The sequence below is a fragment of the Emys orbicularis genome, chromosome 5 (assembly GCF_028017835.1).
Source record: "Emys orbicularis isolate rEmyOrb1 chromosome 5, rEmyOrb1.hap1, whole genome shotgun sequence".
Classification (NCBI taxonomy): domain Eukaryota; kingdom Metazoa; phylum Chordata; order Testudines; family Emydidae; genus Emys; species Emys orbicularis.
In genome coordinates, this window is record NC_088687.1 from 141,286,786 (window position 1) to 141,312,850 (window position 26,065).

Sequence of the window (26,065 nt, forward strand, 5' to 3'; positions counted from 1 at the left end):
TTTTTGCTTTTATTTGTAAATGCGCCAGAAGTGCCAATGAACATTACCAGCTGCTTTCCCGGTCATCCCAGTAGCTGCTTCCTATTCCAGCACACTACCTCTATGGCAATCCCAGGAAGCAAAAAGCTGTGTCCTGGAATCAAATGTTTTAAATTACATTCAGTGAAGCATTGCAAAGGAATAGTGCTGTGCGACTGCGGGCTGTTGATTTTTTTTTTCTTGGTTTAAACATAGAATAATAGAAATGCAGGTCTGGAAAGGGCCTCGAGAGGTCATCTAGTCCAGCCTCCTGAGCTGAGGCAGGACCAAGTAGGTATACCTACACCATCCCTGGTAAGTGTTTTGTTTAACCTGTTCTTTAAACACTTCGGAAGCCTATTCCAGTGCTTAACTATCTTTATATATAATTATGCTTGGAAAGTTTTTCCTAATATCTAACCTAAATCTCCTTTGCTGTAGACGAAGTCTGTTACTTCTTGTCCTACCTTCAGTGGACATGGAGAATACTTGATTGCCATCCTCTTGATAACAATCCTTAACATAGTTGAAGACTGCTGTCAGATTCCGCCCTCAGTTGTCTTTTCACAAGACTAAACATGCCCAATTGTTTTAAACCTTTCCTCATAGGTCTGGTTTTCTAAACATTTTTGTTGTTGTTGTAGATCTCCTCTGGAGTCTCTCCAATTGGTCCACATCTTTCCTAAAGTGTGTCCCCCAGAACTGGACCCAGTATTCGGAGGCCTCACCAGTACTGAATAGAGCAGGACAATTGCCTCCTGTGTCATACATGGAATATCTTATCAGCCTGTATCTTACTAGCACAGTTAGCTGGTTAAGACCATTTTCTTTTAGTTAATAGGCTTTATGCTGTGAGATTTCAACTACTGTATTTTAACTTTGAAAATACAAAGGAGGAAACTCTACATTTGTAGTGAAGTATGTAATTATAAAGATTGTTAGACGTAACCATTACTAATTCTTTTTTTTTTTTTTAAAGGCAGGTATCCCATTTCCAGCTCTAAGTTAACTTTAGAGTGGTAGCCGTGTTAGTCTGTGTCAGCAAAAAGAACGAGGAGCAGGGGCGGCTCTAGGCACCAGCAAAGCAAGCACGTGCTTGGGGCAGCCCATTTGCAGGGGCGGCAGGGATCCAGCATGGGAGCTGAGAACCAACAGGGGGCCCTGGGAGCTGTAGTTCCTTGGTTAGCTCCCTGCCTATAGAGCCAGCCCTGGAGCAGGGAAAGAACTACATTTCCCAGCATTCCCTTGGCCACTACCAACAGGAAAGAGGGGGAGGGAGTGAGGTAGCTGAGACCTCATGCTGCAGTGAATGGAGAGCTACCCTGTGAAGGTAGGGATAACAATATTTTAACATTCAAAAAATAGGACACTCCACGGGGAGGGAGGGTAGCCCCACCCTGCCCCCATCCACTCCTTCCGACTGCCCCCCACGGAAACCCCAACCCATCCAACCCCCCTGCTCCCTGTCCCCTGATCACCCCCTCCCGGGACCCCTGCCCCAACTGCCCCCCAGGACCCCACCCCCTATCTAAGCCCCACTGGTCCTTGTCCCCTGATTGCCCCCTCCCGGGACCCCACCCCCTATCTAAGCCTCCCTTCTCCTTGTCCCCAACTGCCCCCTCTTGAGACTCCCCCCCAACTTCCCCCCTAGGACCCCACCCCCTACCTGTCCCCTGACAAATCCCCGGGACCCCCATGCCTATCCAACCGCTGCCTGTCCCCTGACTGCCCCCCCAACCCCTGCCCCATCTAACCCCCCCTTCTCCCTGCCCCTGACTGCCCCCCCGAACCTCCGCCCCATCCAATCTCCCAGCCCCCTTACCATGTCACTCAGACCAGCGTGTCTGGCTCCACGCAGCGCCAGACACACTGCTGCATACATGCTGCGTGCTCCCCTGCGGAGCCACAGCCCCTCCCCCCCAGCACCTGCCTTCCAGATTTGAACACCTCAAAATTCAGGAGTGCTCAAGCTCAGTTTGGGCAGCTGTTACTTCATTTCTCCCAAATCAAATATACTGATCCACTGTAACTTGCTGTAGAAAAAGTAGGATAAAATTGAGCAAGAAATGCTTCCCAGTGGTTATTAGGACTGGAATTGCTATTTTCAACAGCCATTGCCTTTTTTTTGTGTTTGTTTGTTTAAAAGGAAGACAGTGATATTGCATTGGCAAATTCCTCATAGAAAGAAAGAGTGGAAGAAAAGATTAATAAAGGCACCTCAACTTTTCCTCATTTATGTAGGACAGTCTTATAATATGCATCCAGATATCCTCCAATCACACAAGCTGAAAATTGTTCCACTTTACTGCAGTTCTGTAACCATATGGGAACCAATCCTGTCTGTGTTCTGTGCACATCTAAAATTCCTGCTGAATGACCTGCCCTGGGAGTGAGTTACCAGTGACCCAGGGCTGCGGCGGAAGGAGGGTGCAGGTGGGGGAGGGGGGAGAGAGCCCAGGGCTGGGGCGGCAGGAGGTGTGTGTGTGGGGCAATGGTGGGGGGGAATGAGGGAGCCCAGAGCTGGGGCGGCAGGGGGTGTGGGTGGGGAGAGCCCAGGGCTGGGGCAGCAGGGGGGTGCGGCGAGGAGCCCAGAGCTGGGACGGGGGGCAGCCAAAATTTTTTTTGCTTGGGGCGGCAAAAAACCTAGAGCCGGCCCTGACGAGGAGTACTTGTGGCACCTTAGAGACTAACAAATTTATTTGGGCATAAGCTTTCGTGGGCAAAAACCCCATTTCATCAGATGCATTGATTGGAAAATACAGTAGGAAGATTATTTATATCTATATCTATCTATATACACACAGAGAACATGAAAAGATGGGGGTTGCCATACCAACTCTAATGAGACAAATCAATTAAGGTGGGCTATTATCAGCAGGAGAAAAAAAACTTTTATAGTGATAATCAGGATACCCTCCTGCTGAAGTGAAGAAACAGATTGACAGAGCCAGAAGAGTACCCAGAAGTCACCTACTACAGGTCAGGCCCAACAAGGAAAGTAACAGAACGCCACAACCCCCATCTTTTCATGTTCTCTGTGTGTATATATATCTTCCTACTGTATTTTCCACTCCATGCATCCGATGAAGTGGGTTTTTGCCCACGAAAGCTTATGCCCAAATAAATTGGTTAGTCTGTAAGGTGCCACAAGTACTACTCATTCTTTTTATTAGACAACCGATTCCTCATCACAAGACCCATTTTTTGTTGTGCAAGTAATTCTGCATACGCAAGGGCTTTATAGTCTCAGATGTGGCTACGCTCTCCAAAAGAGTTCTCCATAGAGGTGACTGATGAGGTGGCCAGCCTTACAAGCGTCCAGCACCTAGAAGTTCCCATTATTCTCAGTGGGAGCCACTGGTTGTTGAACCGTTTTGAGAATCTGACTCTAATTCTGAGTGCCGAGTGCTTATGAAAATTTTACTTGCAATGCATGTTAGTAGGAATGAGTAATGTTTGTGTATTTGGGGGCCTGGAGTGGGTTGGAGGAGACGAGGCCCTAACATACACTTGAACTGTTGTTGTTAATTTGTCACTGTGAATTTTAACTCTTCTTGCTTCTGATCTCCATTGGTGGGAGGGTGTGGTGATGAGAGCAGGTGATTGGCTTTATTTCCGGCACTGCCGTTGATTTGCTGTGTGACCATAAGCAAGTCACATAATTGCTCTGTTTAACTTGCCCTGCTAAGTTTAATGCATTGTAAAAGGTGCAGAACACCTATCTTAGGGGTATGTGAGGATGGATGGCTTGTGAAATATTTTGATAGCTACAGATGAAGGGTCATGTTTAAGGGAAAACAGTTGCTTCAAGTTCTTGTATAGATCTTTAAAAAGCATCTTAAAAGAGGTACTTTTCTGACAAACCACAGTAAAAAAAAAAAAAATAAAAAAATTTTCATCTGTTCTTTGTAATGTTACACATCCAAGAAGACTACTGAACACATTTCAGATGGGCCTTAAAAGACAAGAACCAAAATTTTAATCCTGAGGGAATTCTGCATCATTGCACACACGCAGAATTCATGTCCCTCGCAGATTTCTTTGCTTCCCTGTAGAAAAGTGACTTTCTGACAGGGAAGCAAAGGGAAGCCGCAAGAGCGGTAATGTGCCCCTCTCCAGCAGTGTGTTTTGGGTGCCCAGAGCAGCTGGCAGAGAGGTAAATCACTGCAGGGGGTGGGGGCGGGGCTGGGGAAGCCCTGGCAGGTGGCTCCTACCCTGTACTGGGCTCAGCTGCTAGTCCCGGCTGGGCTGAGAGGTTGGGAAGGATGGGACTTCCTCTTCCCCTTCACGGAGCAGCCGGGTCCAGGTCAGACCCACCCCCGGAAATCTCCCCTGGCTGCAGAAAGCTCTGCAAACCCTCCTCCCTCTCCCCCCCCCCCCCGGCTTCCTGCACCCACCACTCTTCAACTGTGGAGGGGAGAGATCACTGTATGGGGAACTGCTCCCCCATCAACCCAACCTCTGTGCATCCTGACCCCCCACATACCCAGACCATTCTGCCGAGCCTCACCACGCCTCCCGCACCCAGAACCCCCACCCTGCTGAGCTCCATTTCCCCTGCACCTGGACCACTCGATGAGCTGCCCACTCCCAGATCCCCATCCCGCTGAGCCCCAACCACCTTCACCTTGGACTGTGCTGCAGAGTTCTATTGCCCCTGCATCTGGAACCCCCCAGCAAGCACCTGTGCATCCAGATTCTTCCATGCATCTGGATCCCCCACTCAGCCGCCCACACCCAACTTGCCCCACACAGAACTCTCTCACCCCACACCTGGCTCCCCCCACACTCAGCCCCTCCACACTTGGATCCTGCCTGCCCATACCTGCCATGGAGGGGCAGGCCCCGTCCTTGCGCTGTGTCAGTGTTGGGTGCAGCCTCACCGCTGAGTCCATGTCCTGGGGCGAGCTGCAGAGTGATCTCCCACCTCCGTGCAGCCAGTGGCCTGTGCTCCCCACTGCCATGCTGGAGCCTCCACATTCGTTTGACAAATTAAAATTTGCAGAATTTTGCAGAAGTTTAAATTATTGTGTGCAGAATTTTAATTTTTTGGGCACAGAATTTTTAATTTTTTGGGCACAGAATTCCCTCCGGAGTAAAGTTTGCAGGCTCCTGTCCTACTTTTCAGTACAGTATAACCTTTGCGAAATTGTGACCATAGTAGATTATTCAGGGAGAAGGTGTTACAATATTTCCAGATTGCTTTTGGTAACTGCTGTTTGGGTTTGTTTTTTCTGAGAACTTTCCTCTTTGTTGGTTCTGTGCCTGGCTTAAACTCTTATGAAATCCACTGCAATGGGAGTCTGGATTGCTCATCAGCTGAAGTACCTGGCTTCAGCTGCTCTGTGCTTGAAGTTCAACTTGGGGCCTTCCAGGTAATCAGTCTGGACTCATTTTAGTCACCTTCACACCGAAATCAAGCTGCATGTTGTTTGGCACGGTGACTGCTTGAAGAGAAGCCTAAACTAAACGCAATTTAGAATTTACAACACTAGATGGTGGTGTCACTGAAAATGTCTGGTTGAAGAATGGGATGATCTAGTTTACTCAGATTAAGGAGCAAACCAGGTTTTTAGTGTCTGTTTTATTGAGTTATCTCTCTGTCAGCATGTATCCACTTCTCCCACAAGCGTCTTGACTCTCTTCCATGCTGCCCCTTACTCATGAAACCCCATTCCTAAATTAGTATGAAAAACCACAACCTTCTCCTTCAGATCATTCCCCACGACTTGCCTCTACGTTGGTGGCTGCCGGAAGCTGCCAACTGGCTATAGCTGGGGAGAGGGCAAGTGGTATTTACCCAATTAAAAAAAAACAAAAACACAACATACTTTTGATTTCAGAAATGTCAAGTCATGTGCATAGCCACCCCATGGAATTGTGGGATGCTTCTGGATGACTCCCTGGACCTGCGTCAAATAGGGCTGCAGCTACATTGCAAAGCAATAGGGCTTGGACCCCTGGGTCCCGGCTTGACTCGAACTTGGACCGTGCAAGCTCCTGGGACCCCGGGGTTAGCACACATTCTTATTTCTGCCACCTATCTCTTCCTTTCCCCTCTAGTGTATTATACCCACTTGTTATGCCTTGTCTTAAGTTAGATTGTAAGCTGTTTTCGGCAAGGACTTTAACTTGTTTCTCCAGCACTCACCCCCGACTCACTGATGCCAGTTAGAGCCTCTGGGTGCTTTCTTAATGTAAATATATCATCATCAAATATATCATCAATTTACAAATGGGGAAACCGAGGCACAACAATTAAGTGATTTACCCAAAGAAGGCCACACAGTAAGTCAACACGAGAGCTGACTTCGTCGTCCAGTGGTGCTAGCCTGGGACTCAGAGACCCCAGTACGGTCCGCTGTGCTGGATTCCTGTTTTACCTTGGGCAAGTTGCATATTCTCTTGCCTCAGTTTCCTTGCTGTAGGTTAATATATAAAAAAATAAAAAGATTGTTGGGAGTAATTGTACTTTCCTACCTCACGGGCATTGTGAGATAAATACCCTAATGATTGTGAGCCCCCTCCCCCTGCTGTGGTAATGGGGACTAAAGATATGCCTTAGATAGACATACACTTACAAATAAGCTATATCTTCAGTACCTAATCACCATTAATGCAAAGCTGCTGTCACTGGAGTGAGACATTTCCCAATGTCTGGATGCTTTTTGAACTTTATTGTACTAATGTGTGATGTTTGAGGTATGAAACAATTATATGCAGAGTGGCCAGTGTTCTCACCGTGCCCAGGACTACATCTTACTCCATTACTCCCATCCGTTGTGCCTATTCAGTAATAGAAATAACAATACCAGTCCATCCCTTCCTGGCATGAAGGTGACATAACTTGATTGATTTCTGGTGTGTGTGTGAGGGAAAAATGGAGAAATCCTAACCTGATGAAGGAATTCTGACAATGACTAGTTTCATGGTCCTTTTTACCTCACACAGGGTCTGGCGCTAGATTCTGGAAGGCACTACAGCAGAAGTTCTAGCTACTGTATTCAAAAGCCTCTCTATATGTCTAACCTGTTATTGATCTTGCTGCTGGCTTGTCCTTTTTATATGTAAACAAAGCTGAGCCTTAAATGCATGAAATAGTTACTGAGTTTAGAACTACTGTGAAAGCAGCTGTGGATCTAGTTACTGGGGAAGAGGGAGACAGGACAGGGACTGTCTTTTTGTTATGTTTATATAGAGCCCAGCATAACTGGGCCATTTTGTGATTGAGGCCACTAGGTGGTACCACATTACAAATAATAAATAATAGTATGTTGCTAAAAGATGTATTGCATGGATTTTTTTTTTTTTTTTTAAATTAGGCAATCTTAAATGTCAAAGGGGGAGGATGTTATGATTGTTATGAATGTGTAGCTTGGAAGCAGACTGGATCCATTCCATCAATCTGTGCCTTGCAGGTATTACAGGTTATTTATAGAGCTGGAATAATTTCATTGGCAGCTATGTTTCAAATTGTAGCTTTTTTTTTTTTTTTTTTTGTGCTTAAAGGAAAGCTGCACTGGTTTTTGTACTTTTCGCTATTTCTCAATCTCTGATAACTACCTATGTTGGTGGTGTCTCTGTAAGTGAGAATTGCCACTGTACAGATTCTTCCAAGAAGTTGGTCCAGGACATGGGGAATGGGGCTCTTGCAACTTAGGGCATGTTTTAAGTAGGGGACTTTCAAGTTGTTACGGGAAGACGGAATAGAATTTACAATTTGAGTCACTTGATTTTATATACTTTCCCATGGGAGCTGCTTTATCTACATTGTCAGGTTACCAGAATGGCAGCTTCCTATTTGAATCTTTAAAGTTTGATATTAAATTTTTTTTGGTATTCTAATGTGTTTTGTAAAGGTGTAGTGACTACAATATTAACAGTTTAAAAGTTTGAAAATGTTTTATTCAGTTATTAATATTCTGAACCAAGAGCATATTTTTGCATACTGTTTGCTCCAGTTTTTTCTATGTGCAGCTGAAATTGGAAGCTTTGTTTGCATAGCATTTTCAACAGTTTATAGGGCATCTGACTATGCTGAAGTGTAAGTGTTTATGCCCCAGCGTCAGTGACTGATCACTGCTTTGAGAATAGTTTTTCTTTGCCAATAATGATTGCTGCAAGACTTTCTATAGCAGGTTGTAAATCTTGAGATATGGTAGGTCGGACTTTAGGGTCTTCATCTCTATTGTCACCTTTAACAATTGTCAAATGGGAATTGTACTCTATCTTATTGTATATAAAATAATCCCATTTTCCTTTCCAACTCTCTTCAGGCAAGAACAATGGTCTGTATAGAACACACTATATTTGTGCTTAGCTGCTGAGGAGCCCAGGTTACCCTCAACCTTATGAAAAGGGTTGAGCTAGTTATCGCCGATATTAGCAAGTAAATCATTTCTGTAGGCAATGGAGGAAGCAAAGATAGCTTGTTGGGTGGGAGCAAAAGGGGCAACTTCTCCAAGGACAGGAATCAGGGATGTCATTTTGAATCTTCTAATAGTGTGGTGTGAATAATGGAGAATTAGCCACAACTATAAATTCACTGTAATGCAACTATTTTGCACCGTGTTGCTACATATTGGATTGCATTTGTGCACCACTGCCAATGTTACCTGAACAGAATCCCAAATGCTACTATATCTAGTGAAGATTTTCCTTCAGGTGGTAGTGTCCGTTTTTTTTTTTTTTTTTGAGAACAGACCACGCATTCTGGTGGCCATACAGTTTGTTCGGCCCTTGAATTTGTGGCATCTTGGATACAATCTCTATTTCAAATACAGTTACACAGTTAATAAAGGAGAGTGAAATTAAGACATAAAGACAATATGAGAAATAGGGGTGTATCTGAGACTTGAAAATGAGTCGGAGATTCAGTGAGGTACAGGAACAGGAAGGCTGATCTCCTTCTAAAAATGCCTGCATTTCATAGATTGATGGAGTTTAAGGCCAGAAGGGACCATTAGATATCTGCCTGTATATCACAGAGTATGACATTTCACCCCGTCACCTCTGTATTGAGCCCAATAACTTTTTTGGCTAACACGTATTTTCCAGAAAGACATTCAGTCTTGATCTGAAGACACCAAGATATGGAGAATCCACCACTTCCCTTGGTAGTTTGTTTGGTGGTTAATCACCGTCACTGTTAAAATTAGTACCTTATTCCTAATTTGTATTTATCTGGCTTCAGCTTCCAGCCTTTAATTCTTGATATGCCTTTCTCCACTAGAAAAAAGAGCCCATTAATACCTGGTATTTTCTCCCCCAAAAGGTACTTTATATTGTAAACAAGTCACCTCTTGATCTTCTTTTTGAGAAGTTAAACAGATGTAGCTTTTTAGGTCTCTCACTGTAAGGAATTTTCTCAAATAATTTTTGTGGGTCTTTTCTGCAGCCTCTCCAAAATTTTTCAATCCTTTTTAAAATGTGGATGCCAGAACTGGGTGCAAGATTCCAGTATCGGTCTCACCAATGCAATATACAGAGGTAAAATCACCTCCCTACTCTTTCTGCCCTTGAGGAATGAGAGAGAGCTGAATTGTATTCCAATTAATTTATAGCTACTTTCATTTTAAACAATGCAGTTTTTATTTAGTAGTTTTATTAAAGGACAGAGCTCTATGCACACCAAAATAGGAACATTGATATCTCTAATTCAGCTTTTTCTCTCTGTGTTGTAGCACATACGCTATGCATCCAAGCCATTCTATGTTCCCCTTTGCTTTATCTTTAATAAAGAACTGAATGTGCTGGAACACCATGGTAGGCCAAGCAGAGGTGAGTTGAGGACATTGTGGTGTCTTTAATACCATGTCCTCTGGCATTTACGCATGTGACTGACCCATATTTCAACACTTTTGCCAACAATAGTACATGAGGTATGAACACTGAGACTCCCAACAAAGGAAGTGTGACTGGGGCACATTGCTAAATCTCTTCCATTGTAAACCAGTGTTTTTGTTTACCGTTATTGTAAAGATGATTCATTTCGGTTTAATATTAACCAGCTTGGAGGGGCTGAATTTATCTCGCTTGGTTCTAGCTAGCATTCCTATCCTACACATGGTGCAAATCAACTGTCCTTCCAACTTGAAAGAGCTTGAGACAGTAGGGCCCACTGACGCATCGCTTTTGTTCTTGGGGAATTGTTTCCATTGTGTTCTCTAAAATGAGGGAAATTAAAAGCTTTGCTCATGGCCAGTTCTCTTCATATTTGCCTCAGTTGGGGGGATTCTTGTTGGCTGTAGCAATGCTGGCTGCCTGGCTTTGGGTAGCTCCCTACATTTCCTGGCGCTTTGCAACGCCGCATGTTAACTTCTTTCAAGCTCTCCCTCTTAGTTGCAGACGATAAAAGGCCTGTTTCCTAATAGGAAGATTGTAACCAAACTGTTCAAACTTAATTTAAATTGGAGTCATTATTCTTGACTTCCTCTTCTTAAAGACTTGTTTGGACTTGCTGGCACAAAGCAGCTCCTGTGTTCCACCCCACATGTGGCCGAGGGATCTCTACATTACATTCTTTAAATTGCTTTGCTCTTGTAAATAAGCAACTGAGTGGTGCTTCAGAGCACTTAATAAATATTAACAGAGGGCCCAATCCTACACCTCTGAAGCCAATGGGAGGGTTGATGTTGACTTTAGTGGAAAGAGAATTGGGCCCTAAGTAGCTCACATATTAGGCTGTTTGCTTTAAAAACAAACAAACTGTGCATATTTGCACTCCTAGGTCTTAGTCTCTTAGTGTGACACCTGTGGAACTCATCTAGTCTTTTTTTGGCCCTTGAGGGCAGAGGTAGCAGGGGAGAATGCTATTCAGACCCTCTACTGGCTGTTATGCATGTCAACACCACTGAGTATAAAAGGACACCCTCGCCAAGGATGTTGCTGGCTTTATCTCCCACAAGCTCCACGAGACCTTGGCAGTAGAGGTAGCTATCGCTAGCGGGAAGATGAGCTTCACCTGTGGTGCTGCATTCCAGAATCTTGAGCTATAGTGCTGGGATTCATTTGGAGGAAGAATTTAGTGGTCTCTGAAGCTCTTTGCATTGTGGGTACCAGGCTTGCATAGCTAAAGGATGGAGCTATGAAAAGAAACCTCCATCCTGGTTGATTCCCTCCCCACAAAAAAAAATGGTAGGAGCTTTAAAAAGCTAGTCCGCAAGAATGCAGGACTAGCTCAGTACCAGATATGGATATCCTTTGACTCGGGTGAAATGGTGGTCAGGGCAGTTGACATGGGGGCATCCATACTTCAAGCTACTTGGCTGCAGGCATCCAGATTCTACCAGGAGGTTCACAGGAAAGTACAAGACCTGCTTCATGCCAGAGAGGATGTGTCTGAGGAGCAGGTGGTCTTCTTTGCAGCAAGCAAAGGAGATGAGAGGCTGCACTTCCTTTCCTGGGGCTGCGTCTTGCTCCCTGGGTTCCTCCTTCAAGAGAGGAAGAGGAAAAATTCCTGCTCTGGGTGTCTGCTTTCACATCAATGACTGGCAGGAAAGGAGAAGAACAGTATCACGGATGCTGAGGCGTGCCCACTAGGCTCAGCTCCACTGGTGATCTCTGTGGTCTGCATCAAAGGGTACGTCTACACTTACCGGAGGGTCCGGCGGCAGGCAATCGATGTTCTGGGATCGATTTATCGCGTCTGGTTTAGACGCGATAAATCGATCCCGGATCGATCCCGGAAGTGCTCGCCGTCGACGCCGGTACTCCAGCTCGGCGAGAGGAGTACGCAGCATCGACGGGGGAGCCTGCCTGCCGCGTCTGGACCCGCGGTAAGTTCGGACTAAGGTACTTCGAATTCAGCTACGTTATGAACGTAGCTGAATTTGCGTACCTTAGTCCGAAGTGGGGGCTTAGTGGGGACCAGGCCTAAGAGAGACCACCTTTTCTTCCAAAACAAATGTAAATGAGACTTAGGACAGTTTCCCTGATTTGAAAATCTTTATTCTGGATTTTGTACGAGAATGGTCAGTAGCTCAGTAGAGAGGGCATGAAAAACTGGTCAGGAAAAACTGCTAGTTGACTATTCACAACAAAAAAAGAGCCTCTGAGGAGTTATACAGACTCTCAGAAATCTCCAAATCAAAATCCATGAAGCAGTTCAACCAGGCGGTTGAATTCTTTTCCAGCATCTAGAAATACCAGAGTAAATATGCACTTAATTCATTTAGGTGCCCAAGTAGAACCCAGAGTCCTCTTATATGCTAAGTTTCTCTGTCTAACTTACGTTCTTGGCTCTGGTACTGACCCACTCCCTGCCTCAAACCAGTGTTGTGAGAAATCGCTTTGAGATAATCTGCTGCGGATCACTATTCGTTGTATGTTTTATCATGATGAGTGCAGGGGACCTCTTGAGGTCCCTCCTGTCCTGTGATTCTATGATTACACAGTGGCTAGAGTTTGTGCGGGTCCCCTTGTGAAAAATGAAATAAAAACAAAGATAGGAGGATTGGGGCCCGATTAAATACAAAATGGTGCGGAAATAAAACAATGACACAATGCCAGGAAATTTGATCCTCTGCCCTTAATTCATCTTTGTGTGAAGTAATTCCATAAGTCTTGCCACAGTGTGATACGTTTAGGAATGGCATGTTAGTAAGCAGGGCTTTGGAGCAGAGCCTGGAGCAGCTCCGGAGCAGTGGAGCTGCAGGTTTTTGCCTGGAGCTGGAGCGGAGCCGGAGCACAGCTCCAAAGCCCTGTTAGTAAGGAGAATCTGTACTTGTGGCACACGTGAGTGGCAACCGGTTTGAGATGGCTCATGTCCATGATCTGTCAACAAAGAGGCTTCTGACTTCTTTTTTTTATAAGACTAAGCTAAGCCACTCGAACCAAGATAAGCATCTAAATGTAAACTTGCACGGAGTTTACTAAATTGGTTTTAAAACACTCCTCTAGTTAACCCAAGGACAGTTTGTCTGTAGACAAGGCCTTGGTAAATTCTTGACACAGTGAACTGACAGCAGTGAGATTAATTGCAGTATCCTGTTAAGTGTCTGCATGCTAACGACTACTTTGGCAGTGTGACTCTGAGAAGCTATAGTTGTTGCTGCACTAGCCTTCCTACTTACTTTAACAGTGAGGGAGCTAGCCTAGACAGGGACAGTGGACGCTAGTATTTTAGGCTCTGTGCTGTCTAACCCTGTTCGGAACAGGGAACCACAATAGGGTGGTTAAGGGCTAGTCTACACGAGATATTCTGGAATAACGTAGGGTGGGAATTTAAAGTGGAATCACTGTTTCAGAACAACTTCATGTCTGGATACTTATTCCAGAATCTGCTTCCAAAATCCGTTAAGCTAATTTGGGAAAAAAGTACTTTTATTCTGGAATAAAAGATTTCACACCAAGTTATTCCAGAATAATTTGTGTAGCCAAGATCTAAGTTGCTGCCAGCACCCACTGGTAGAGCTTGACCCAGTGGTAGTAAAGGGAAGGAATTTTAGAATTTTTTTTAGTATAGATAGGTCCGAAGGGGTCAAGTAAATATTGAGATCCTGTCTTTTTATGGTAATTAGCAGGCCCATAGCACTTTTGTTACAGTAGGGATATTAACTGTAGTTTCTTGGCCAAATCTCTCCTCGGATAATTATTCAGACTCCCTAAATTTTTCCCTACAATTTCTTAATTTCCTGTCTTAAACTTATGTAGTAATTTTATTAAGCAGCTGCTGTATTCACTCCAGAAGTGGCCCCACTTCTGTGCGGGGGAAGTGATCTATATGTATCCCTTTCCTACTTAATAGGGTGTTGAGACATAATTCATGGCTGTAAGGTGCTTTGAGATTCTCAAACGAAGAGTGCTACTGAAGTTTAGCATATTAATAAAGATCCATAACAAATTAATAAAATCATTGTTTTTCTGAATAAAAAACCAGGCATTCACACTACATACTGTTGTCTTCTTTACAATCTTCCCCTTGCCCCAAGGCTGCTATCACTAAGGTATGCCTTAGTGTTTGAGATGTTCCCGGTCGTGGTGTGATATTACGGTCTTTACCTGTGCACTATGTGTAACACCTGGACAAGTGTGGGAAGAGTGGTAGCTTGCCTGAATTTTTGCATTAACTTGCTTTGGTTGGCCTGTGTCCTGTTGTTTCTTAAATGACGCCCTTGGAACGTTAAAGGCCCTGTATCTACTTCCTATTTCCCTAAATTTCCTATTCCAGCAAAGCCATGCAGGAACCATCATCTATGACAGAGTTGGCAGTCACAGCATATCCTGCTGTACGTGATGAAGGCAGGCGCTGAGGAAATCCATGTTTCATGAAAGGTGTTAATCAGTGCCATCTAATGTTGCGCTGGTTAGATTCAAAGATCAGCATCCTAGCTACACAAGCAAACTGATTGTGGGGATTGGGGTTACAATGGGATAGCTTCTTGACCTCCTTATAATATGGTTAGGACTTGCTTGTAAGGGCAGGGTCAAACTATATTTTAACTGCTACTCAGCCATGTTAGAGCCCTGGAAAGAGCAGGATTTATTTTCAGGAACTGCTTTCTAGAGTAGAATCTCATGACAACATAAACCACTTCCCCTAGTAGTTTGCTAATGTTTACAGTTGTTAAAGGGACTCTGTCAATGTAGGTTGAAAATACAGGTTTTGAGTTTATACAAATAAAGGAACCACTTTGACTGTTAATACAAAATTTGTCATGATTACAAAAATATTTTTAATTAAAAGTATGCAAGAGTGGTGTGGCTTTAATGTTTCCTGGCAGTGTTTGTAACCCAAATGTCAGAACTCTGCTGGTTCAGGAAAACCTGAAAGTGGATTGACTGATCGATCATCACTGCAAAAACTTAGTGAAGTGCACAAATAAAAGTAGCATACAAGATGAAAAGGAAATTCCATACTTAAGATTTTCAATTGGAAAAAATTTCAAGTATTAGTAACACGAGTAAGAGAACTGTTTTTTTGTTTTGTTTTGTTTTTTTTAAGTGTAATCTGCTGGTGTCCCTTTGCTACACAGACATTTTGCAAACCGCAAGAATATGAACAGAGGAACTCAATGATTTTGGTGTTTCACATTGTGTACTAAACAGATCTGAGCCTGTCAAACTTTGTTTGACCCCTTCCATGGGCATGTTGCATTAATCTTTTTTTTTTTAATATTATGCAGTAATTAATTTTTTTCATCTCATTTTTAACTTTCAGAATAAACAAAATGCTAGTGCTTTTATGTAGCCGAATGAGAAGAAATGTTTCTGAGGCCTTAAAACCACTACAGAAGATTAAGAAGGAAAAAAAATAAAATAAAAATTGAAGTCCGGAACCAGACCCAAATTTTTTTTCCACATATTAATTGAAAACAAAAAGCAAGACACTTCTGTTCATTGTCCCCAGAATGTCCTTGTACTGTTCCAGATTCTTTTTTTTTTTTCATTTTGTCCCCAGAGATTCCTTGGGAGATATTTCCTGCCTCCCTCCCCATTCCTCCTCCTCCTCCTGTAATTTGTTCAATTTATTTTTTTTCTGTTGGAGATCCAATCCTGCAGTCATAAAGCAGGCAAAACTCCCATTTGGAGTAAAGGTTGCAGGGTCAGGCTCTTAATCTGTCGTTATTTGAAACAGATTAGAGTGCTGGTAACCACGTTTATTGGACCCACTCTTTTCAGGATGCAGAACAAACTATAGAAGTTCCTACTCGGGCTGAATACTGGCTTGGGAAGCGTTTCTTGTAGTGTTGCATTAGTATTCTGCTGTGCTTGCATAAGTCGTCTTTGAACTTCCATAGCACTTTCCATCTGGGGATCTCAAAGACCTTTGCAAATATTAACGAATGAACTCTCAAAGCCCCCCTGTAAAATTGGGAAGCATTATCCCTATTTTACACATAGCTTTTCTATGCCCTTTCCCTCAGTGACTAGCTCGGCCATGCGGGAAGCTTGTGGCAGAGCTTGGAACAGAACCCTTGACTCCTATTTTCCAGGCTTGTCTTGTGCGGTAGCCACAACCCCCCCCCCCACCCAATCCATCCTCCCAGCCTGTGCCTAAATACATTTTAATGAGTTACCAAGATGTATGGCAAGGAGTGGTCAAAATGAATCCCAAGGGCCGCATGCAGGCCGTAGTCATCCAGGTTTTCGAATGAGGATGTGGCTTAGAGACAACAAGGCGCAGTGGATCAGGATGGAGCAGTGCAGTGTAGGCCTGTCGCAAAGATCCTCACCACCATGTTAAAGATAAAGGTGGCTTCATAGTGCTCCAATTCATGCCACTTGGATGGGGCCCTGAGGGCCCTGATGATTGACAGTATGGGCCTCAGATGGGTGAAGTTTGGCTGCCTCGCTGTATGGGATAAACTTTGTTAAAAACAAGACTGTCAGACAGAAACTGCTATGCCTCTGGTACTACATTTGCCTTTTATAACTTTCCTGGAAAGCTTTTTCCAGTTGACCTTTGCAAAACCAAAGCTTGTTTTAATGAACATGGGCATTATGAAACACAGTAACACAATCCAAGGTCGTGTTGAGTCTTGAATTTTTTGTTTTTAAGTTGCTTTTTTTATGTGCTCAGTAAACAAAAACTCCACTGGGCAGACATAAGAAGGAACACTTTTACAAAACTTCTGTCAGAATATTTCCAAGGGCTTTACAAGGGTTCAGCCTGGATGCAAATGGGATCGAGTCCCAGAGAGGGTTAGAAGTGAGGGCAAGAGGAATAATTGGATAAAATGGATGTAGACTAGGTGATGGATGCCTACAGGCATAAGTAGGCAAGTAAGAGAGTAAGTCAGAGTATGCAGGAGTAATGCAAATAGTAGGGGGAGAAAGGTGATCGAACAGCAGAGTGTAGTGTGGCCAAAATACCTAAGAATTTGCACTGTTGTAGCCGTGTTGGTCCCAGGATATTAGAGAGACAGGGTGAATGAGGTAATATCTTTTACTGGACCAACTTCTGTTGGTGAGAGAGACAAGATTTCAGGCTCCACAGAGCTCTTCTACAAGTCTCTCTCCCCAACAGAAATTGGTCCATTAAAATATATTACCTCCCCCATCTTGTCTTTCATCATTTGCAGTCATTTTAAATGGCAAGATTGAGTTAATGGGAGCATTTAATTGAGAAGAACAGCTGAGTGTTGGAACTGGCATTGAGTCAGAATTGGCGGTCACTAGGCAAATATGCCAGCAGTGAGTTTAGAGGATATGAAGTTAAGACTTCGGCGTGTTTCTAAAAGGTATGCTCTAGTTATGGGCTTGATGCCTTCATCACTGGGTGAGGTTCTATAGCCTGCGTAAGCAAGAGGTCAGACTAGATGATCATAACGGTTCTTTGTTATTAAAACCTAGAAGCGGCTGCAGGTACTCAAGATAATATGATGGCGATAGGTTAGGGACTCATCAATTAAAATGGGGCAGATGTATTGGCAGAATGAAATAAAATGGCCCTCATTGGTTTAAAAGGCTGTTGCTGGAAAAAGAAGCTTTTTCCTTTATTCAAGAAGTCTTGATTTTTAAGATCCTAAATAAGATTTGAGCCCCGATCCTGCAGTGAGCCCATATGGGTCCCTTCACCCATATGGAGTCCTGTTGAAGTCAGTGGGTCACCACACAGGCACGGTAGTCTGCCTACAATGAGTTCATTTGTAGGGCCAGGACTTTGGTCTACAAACGTGTGTGGTGTCAGTCTGGCGGGAATTTCGAGATGCTATGGAGAAAGAAACTGCAAGGTTTGGATGTGGCCTGCGTGTTTGGGTCTTGGAGATCCAAGTGTTGTTGAAGAAGATGCCTGTCTTATGGGCCATTGTGACAGAGAGCATGGTGGTGGTGTAGACAGTGAACGATAAAGGGGAGAGTTTGGAAGGGAAGACAAGGGATTTGGCGTTAGCTGTGTTAAGTTTAAGCTGATGATTGATATCTAGGACTCCTAGGATTTGTTGCTTCCTGTCACTGACTCATTCTTTGGCCTTGAATAAGTCACTGGACGTCTGTATCTGTTTTGCCATCTGTAAAATTAGGGAGATGTGAGGCTTGCTTAATGTTCATATATCATATTGAGACTCTTGGATAATAGGTGTTATATAAATGCAAAACAGTATTTTGGTGGAACTGCATTATGTCAGCTTGGAACTTTTTCAATTAGTGTTTCCATTTTCTTTTAAATTTATAGTGCCATCCACCAAGGAGTTATATAGCTGAATAATACATATGCTATTATATTTGCATTTTTGGATTGTAGCTAAGATGCAGGTAATTAGAAAGGATGTGCAGTGTTGATTTAGGATATACATAAGGAGCATTGCAAATAAATAGACCATCACTAGATGGCAGTCTCTCTCTAAGTTCTAAATAGTCATTTCTTGGCAAAACTCTCTACCTGATTACAGTGCAATAAAAACTACCATAATCAATACTGTGGCAACATCCTAGCTTTCGTGAATGTCAGGTCGCTGTCTCTTCAGATGCTTATTCCAAAGGCAGAAACTGGATAGCACTGAAGAAGGCTGTGTTGTGAACTTCAAAGAATTGCATGCCTTTTTACTCTGCTTTTTGTCAATAACCATGAAATGTGCGTAGAATTGGACTTATTTAAAAGCTTTCTTTTGCAATCAGTGCAGAATAAGTAAAGACCCTAAATATGCAGGGTTTCCGCCCTATTACGACTCTTCTGAGAATGGGGGATTGAAAGTGCATCACTCAAGTTGTAAGAATACATCATAGGGACAGAGAGTCCTGTGGCACCTTTAAGACTAACAGATGTATTGGAGCATAAGCTTTCGTGGGTGAATACCCACTTCGTCAGACGCATGACATAAGGATAATTATTCAACATTTTCTTCCTCAGCGCTTAGTCCCATTTTGATTTTTACTGTAGACACAGAGGGATGCTATCTTGGGTTCAGAAAGTGAAATGTTCAAGTGATTTGGGAGCACAAACACCACCAAAAGCCAGACCTGTTCCTAAATCACTTAGGTACTTTTCTCCCCCAGCATTACTTAAAATGTTCACTAGGAGCCACCTAGTTGACCGCCTCCTCTAAAGGGTTACTTTGATACATCTGTTGAGTTGGGTTTTTTTGTATTTCTGTAGTTTATCTTTTCATCCCCAACCTTTCAAATCACTGGACAGCAGTAGTGAATTAAGATAATCGGTCTCTGAAATTACATAACATCACTTTTTAACACACTTGCTGTAAACTTCGAGGTTTGCAGGAGAATCAGCGAGTCAGTCAAGAAGGCTAAATTCAGAATTAGATGTCTTAAAATTGTCACAGTCTTCAGGATATCCTGTGGATTGTAAGCCTGTATTTAATTTTCTAGCATGAGCGGAAAAGTTTTAATGTGCTTATGATCAGAAAAAAAGTACCTTTCATACTTTACATCACTCTTATCTTTCTGGAATAACATCTGCTTATTTTGTTGCCAAGACCAAGTTTGTTAGGCTTACAGAGGCAATGTATCTGCCGATGGATGAGTTGTATGTAATCTAGTCTGCCTCACAGAATTGTCGGTGATCATGCTGTTACAGTGTTTTCTGTCTCTGATGTATGGAGCAAAAAGAACATTGTTTGATTTTGTTTGTTTTTAGGTGTCAAACTGAGCTTTCCATGCAGGGAGTAATCAAATCTTATATGGGAGTTCTCTGTTCGAGTAAATATGGGAACCCAAGAAGTCCTGTTGAATGATTTCCGTGTGTGTGAATTTAATGCGTATGGATGTTATTGGATTGACCCCATTCGAGATTACCTATTTGTCCCCAGCATGGAAGATGAATGCAAGCTTCCCCCAGGCCTTCCTGCCTTTGTTCATTACCTCTGACAATGAAGGACCACTTGGGAGGTGAGGTGGGGAGTTCAGTCCCATGTCCCACTTATTCCAGCAGCTCTGCTGACCGTGGTAACAAGGGAGCAATTTGTGTCAGCAGAGACTGTGCTTTTCTCATGTGACTTGTCCTCTGGGAGCTGATCTGAAGCCCACAGAGTCACTTCATAAAGGCCACCAATCACCCGTCCAATCGCAGCCCGTTTTGGTCTCTCCTGGCTTAGCTGGATTTGAACTGCTGACCTAAATAGAGGTGGAAGGTTCTGTGTCCAGTTACCAGTGCTCTGAATAGACACACTGTGGTCTGAGAGAGAAACAGGAATGAAAGCAAATGTTTGTTGAATGGAAAAGAGGAAATCATGAGTGTGAGACAAGAATATTCTCAAACACGAGTTAAAACCAGAAGTAAAGTGCCACTTTACATGCCCCCCACCCACCCACCCCACCCCACTTGGTCCATAGGCTATTGGTTATGGTTTAACGACTAGCATTTTGTGAATTTATTCTAAGTAATTATATAAACAGGTGACGCAATTCTAACCTCTGTGGAAACTCTTTCTTAGATCTGTCTATGATGGCGAAGAGCATGGTCGTTTCATGGAAAAGCTGGAAGCCCGAATTCGAAACCATGACCGAGAGATTGAGAAAATGTGCAACTTCCATTACCAGGGCTTTGTAGATTCTATCACGGAGCTCCTGAAAGTTAGGGGAGAAGCCCAGAAGCTTAAGGTAAGAGAGAAATTTAGCAAAGACATATCTCTGTTATCAAAGGGTAATATTGTGGCACAGTGAAATATTTTCATTACTGACTTAGGGCTTGTCTTCACTGCACTGTTAGCTTGAGGTGTAGCCTGAGTTTTGCTCCTAACATGACTCCCGTCCCGTCCCCCACAGAAATCTAGCTTGAGTTAAGGGGTGATTTAAGCTTGAGCTAGCTGGTCCATCAGGAGGGATGGGTTGAAGCTTCAAGCTGGTAATGCAGTTGGGGATGCAGTAGCTCATGTTACAACTGATCAGCTGCTAATTCATTCACTCTGTGTAGTTTGAGTGTTTTGCAGTGTGGTCGCTCTGGGTACGTTTACATTGCAGTTGGAAGTGTGATTGCAGCACATGTAGACATATGCAAGCTAGCTTTGATACTAGTAGTGGTGAGTCTACGACAGCATGGACTTCAGTGCAGTCTAGCCCCTTGAGTATATAACCTGGGTCGCATGGGTTATATGCATACACTGTGTGCTGCTGTGGCTTCATTGCTATTGATACCCTAGCTGGCTAGATTAAAGCTAGCTCGGTTATGCCTTCATGTTTTGCAGTCGCTCCCTGCCCCCTCAGTACAGCTTAGCCATACCCTGTAACTCTGCTCTCATTTGAGCTAGGCTGTGAGTTGAAGTTTGACAATGATACTAAATTATTTTGGCTAGTGGAAACATGGAGGATTGTGAGAAACGTCAGAAGAACCAAGGCCTTGTCTAAACGAGAAAAGCTTTGCTGGTCATTTACACCACTATAGCTATACTAGCAAACGCTTCTAGTATAGACACACCTTATACCAGCAAAAGACTGCACTTTTGCCAGTATAGCTTATACCAGTTCCCTCAGTGAAATAAGCTTTAAGTGCAGATCAGCAGTGGCAAGCAAACTAGGGGTGAGCTCTGAGGGGAAAGAGAGAACCCAGATGATGATGGAGTCTGTTCTAGGTATAGGGGGCAGATGGAGTAACAGGTGACCTCGGAACTTTCTCTCAGACACTGTAACCTAAAATGTGGAGAATGAACAATTTTGTCAGTTCTTAAAATGTAACATCAGAACAAACCCTCCCTCTTCTGAGTTTCCGGAATTGGGGAAGCTGCCTCATTTTCTTGTGGCATTTTCTTGAGGGTGGTGTAGGGCATGATTGATGTGGAGGTGTGTATTCTCGAGGCCTAGTTTCGTTACAGGTTTCAACAGCAAGGAGTCACCGATAGTTTGACAGAAACCATCCAAGAACAGTGAATTGCTGGCTCTTTAGTGACAATGACACCTCCCACCCCCAAAGACACCTTGATTGTCTCCGGAGTTTAACACAGCTAGCCTTTGTCACTTGGAAGGATGGGGCAGCCTGACGTGGGACCTTTGGGTGGTTGTATGGAAGTCTAAGTGCATAAGATGTGTCAGGGGAGAATACTAAAAATTTCCCAGAAAAATTCTTTGGAGAGTAAAGAAAAGTTTCATCTTCTAATATGCTGAGGTTTTAAAAGTAACCGTACGTTTCTTTATCGCAGTGCATGTGTAAGGCATATCCTAGCAGGACTTCAGGTTTTACTCATACAGGCCCACTATGCATGCAGGGAAACTCCCGCTCTCACCCGGAGGCCCATTGACAGGCAACGCCGAATGCAGGATTAAGGCCAAAGAACATATGAAAGGAACAGCCTAATCTTATACCATTGTTTCTAGCCAAGAATACGACATTCTTTGAAAAGACTTGTTGTGGTTTCTCAATCTACAAATCACTTCTTTATTGGTGGCACACTGTGAAGTCCATAGGGATCCCTCGATTTCCATAGCTATCTGATTTATAAAATGGCCCAAGAGAAGAATATGCAGAAATCTGTTTGTGAAAAGTAGTGGAATCCTTCTCATGAGGGTTTCCCTGGAGACCCATCCATGGATCCAGTGGAGAGTGTTCATTATGTTCCAACTATTCATTCTCTACAGTATTTGTTTTTGGTTTTTTCCTCAATAGTTTTAGTCTTACATAGTTCCATAGCATATGCATTAAATCTACATCTTCAGTATTTCACCTACAGCATTTATCATTTATATATGCTTTTTTTAAAGTTTCTGGAATCTTGTGTAATCTTATATTTACAGTACTGCCTTTCAGGCACTCTAAATAGCAGGACTCAACCCCATCCCCCCGCAGGCCACTGAAGTGCAAACACCGCTTGGGTGAAACATGGCACAACACTAACTGTTTACAATACAAAGTGAAGAAGACTGCTCTGTCCATTTTAAGTATCAGAATTCAAGTTGAAATTTGCATCAGAACATCAGGGTTAAGTTCTCTAACTTTTTCAGGCAATACTGTGTGCTTATTAAGGCTGACACATAGTCAGGAACTCTTATTATTATCTTATTATTTTTACGACTCATCCAGAAGATATCTCCCAACAATGCAGCTCTCCACTGGGACACTGGTTCGTTATGGTCTCCTTACCTTAGCTGTATAGGCTCTGCTGTACTAACAGTAGTAGCAACTTACATTTTGCCAGAAAAGTAACCCAGATGTAACTAAATAGTCACAGGAACAGATCTTCAAAAAGGCGTCACTTTTACCTGGACAAATTTCTAATCATGGCAACATTTAAACTTCTGCTTACTCTTTGATTATAACTGTGCAGCATTAAGGTTGCACTAGTTCACTTTTTTACATTTAATCTCTCCTAGTTTTACTTTTTTTAAATAACCTTTTGCTTATTTGGCTTGTAAAATATTGTACCATGAATGTCCTTGGTACCATGTACTGCACTCTCTTCTCCTTCATATTCCTGCTCATAACTCCTTTCAGTTGCCCTCTCATTGCTCTTCTCCTGCCCTCCGTCTGATTGTCCCTATGTTATAATTAATGTAAACAAATGCTTGGTACCACATGTTCCATATAGAGAAGAATGAACTAAGTAAGCCCCTCTCATGATCCTTCACTACCATATCCTCATCCTTCCCATGTCCCCACCTGCTGTTTGTTACCCCTTGCTGTGCTTGTCTGTCTTAGACTATAAAATCTCCAAATCTCTTTGTCTGAAAAGCTCTGTGTGTGTCTATGGAACTCCTATGTAAATAATCATCTGTTTTTCTGTGTGTGTCTGTGACTCTAAAAAACAGAAAATGTACAAGGGCGGAACAGATTCCTGTTCCTTTTTGCTTTTGCTGGGATTGAGATGTAATTTTAATAGGAGACTTGTATAGACTTGGCATCTTTTTTGGAGCAGGTTTAAATTAGCCTACGTGAATTCTTTTTCCTAGTAAGATTTTTCGGGGTATAAGAAAATAAAATAATCTTCAGAGGAGATACCATGCTCCTACTTGAAATAGCTCAGTACATCATAAAGGAAATGAGCAGTTTTTGTGTAGGGCAGTCAGCCAGGAGAACTGAACCTCCTGCAGGAGGTGGAGGGAGCGCTGCTATGCGACCACTCCGGTGAAGTTGTAAAAAGTTAAGTCATGAGGTGAATCCTTCTTGTCTGCAATGCGATAAGTTTATGGCAACAAGCACAAGCAGTTAAAAAAGTCTGGCAGCCGTGGGGGCTGGACAGTTCAGGCAACTGGTATTGGGGCGGCTGTTTAAAACCTTGCACTGCTAGGTCACCAGTTTAAATCTGACCCAAGTTGGAAGTGGCCAAAAATCATTGCCACCTGTTGGCCAATCAGCAGCCACTGTGGAATGAGTTGCGTCTTGGTCCTCTTTATATCACAGATCCTCCACACAACATCATAATTGTCTTGTCGGCGTTCTTGTGAGAGATGTAAAGGATTGAATGGCTTTTGGAGACTGAATGATCCTCCCACCTCTAGAATTGGAGTATTCCAGGTCACATTTGAGGTACATTGTGGGGCAGTATAGGGGAAGTTTTCACTGCCATACATGTTGTAGTGGATAAGCAGAGGACCTCCTTTCTAGGGTGTCAGTCTGACATGTTTCACTAATATTAATTCATTCAGAAATCTTAGTTGCTGCTCTTTCCTCAGCATGGCTGCAGCAGCAGATCCTTGCTATGGCAGCCATAGCAATTGGTCAAGACATCAGAGTTTGTAGTGAGTAATGGTTTCATATAAGGGAATCATGACAGGGTAAGAGTTGAGTATAAGCCAGGGGTGGGCAAACTACGGCCTGGGGGGGCCGCATCTGGCCCACCAGATGTTTTAATCTGCCCCTTGAGCTCCAGCTGGGGAGCGGGGTCGGGGGCTTTCCCCACTCCGCATGGCTCCCAGAGGCAGCGGCATGTCCCCCTTCTGGCTCCTACACGTAGGGGCAGCCAAGGGGCTCGGCACGCTGCCCCCACCCCAAGCACCACCCCCACAGCTCCCATTGGCCAGGAACCGCGGCCAATGGGAGCTGCAGGGGCGGCACCTGCGGACAGGGCAGTGTGCAGAGCCGCCTGGTTGCGCCCCCGTGTAGGAGCCGGAGGGGGAACATGCCGCTGCTTCTGAGAGCTGCTTGAGGTAAGCGTCACCCAGAGCCTGCACCCCGACCTCCTCCTGCACTCCAACACTGTGCCCCAGCCCTGATCCCCCTCCCGCTCTCAGTCCCAGCCCAGAGCACCCTCCTGCACCCCCAACCCCTCATCCCCACCCCAGAGCCCACACCCCCAGCCGGAGCCCTTACCCCCCTGCATCCCAACCCTTTGCCCCAGCCCGGATACCCCTCCCACACCCTGAACTCCTCATTTCTGGCCGCACCCCAGCCCCCAGTTTCGTGAGCATTCATGGCCCGCCATACAATTTCCATAGCCAGATGTGGCCCTCAGGCCAGAAAGTTTGCCCATCCCTGGTATAAGCTCAACTTCTCTTCTGCTGGAAACAGAGGTGATGAGGGTGGGCTGCTTGCTACAGGGGGGAGGGATAGCTCAGTGGTTTGAGCATTGGCCTGCTAAATCCAGGGTTTTGAGCTCAATCCTTGAGGGGGCCACTTAAGGATCTGGGGCAAAAATCAGTACTTGGTCCTGCTAGTGAAGGCAGGGGGTTGGACTCGATGACCTTTCGGGGTTCCTTCCAGTTCTATGAGATAGGTATATCTCCATAATCCATTGTGTTCTTTTGTTCTCTGTGGTAGCTTAGGGTGCTGTGATCCTGGCTCTCGCTGCTTTTGTATAAAATCCAAGAAATTCATGTAATTTTTTTAAGTTATGGATTAGTTTTTAAAATTCAGTGATGAGAGAGCTGAGCAAGAAGTTGAAATCCAATGGAAGCTTGCGGACAGTAGTAGATCAGTACAATTCTGTGTAAACTCATATGTGTTCTCCACCAAAATTCTTTTTGGCCAATTTTTCCTCCCTGTCCAAAGAATGTGTATCAGGGTGGCTCACCCCTTAAGGGCTGAAGAGCTTGGTCTAGCCAACCCTGATGACAGAATTATCCAGTTCACCTGGGGTGAATTGGATAATTCCCTATAAAGGACAGCAAGTGGCTGCAATGAAGGGGGAAGCTCAGGAAGCTGTGATAGTGTCTGCAGAGAGAAAGAGAGAGGCTCTCCATGGCAGAGAGGCCTGGGAGAAAACCTGACCAAGCCGGGGAAGGATGG

At 44.0% G+C, this 26,065-nt stretch overlaps 1 protein-coding gene across 1 annotated transcript in view; it reads left to right on the forward strand.

Moving 5' to 3' along the window:
* The window catches only part of EXOC6B (exocyst complex component 6B), a 436,833-nt gene that overhangs the window by 49,538 nt on the left and 361,230 nt on the right, over positions 1–26,065 (forward strand). Inside the window, exon 2 of the mRNA XM_065404703.1 lies at positions 20,349–20,514. Within this exon, the coding sequence (XP_065260775.1) occupies positions 20,349–20,514 (166 nt within the window). The remainder of the gene's footprint in view (positions 1–20,348; positions 20,515–26,065) is intronic.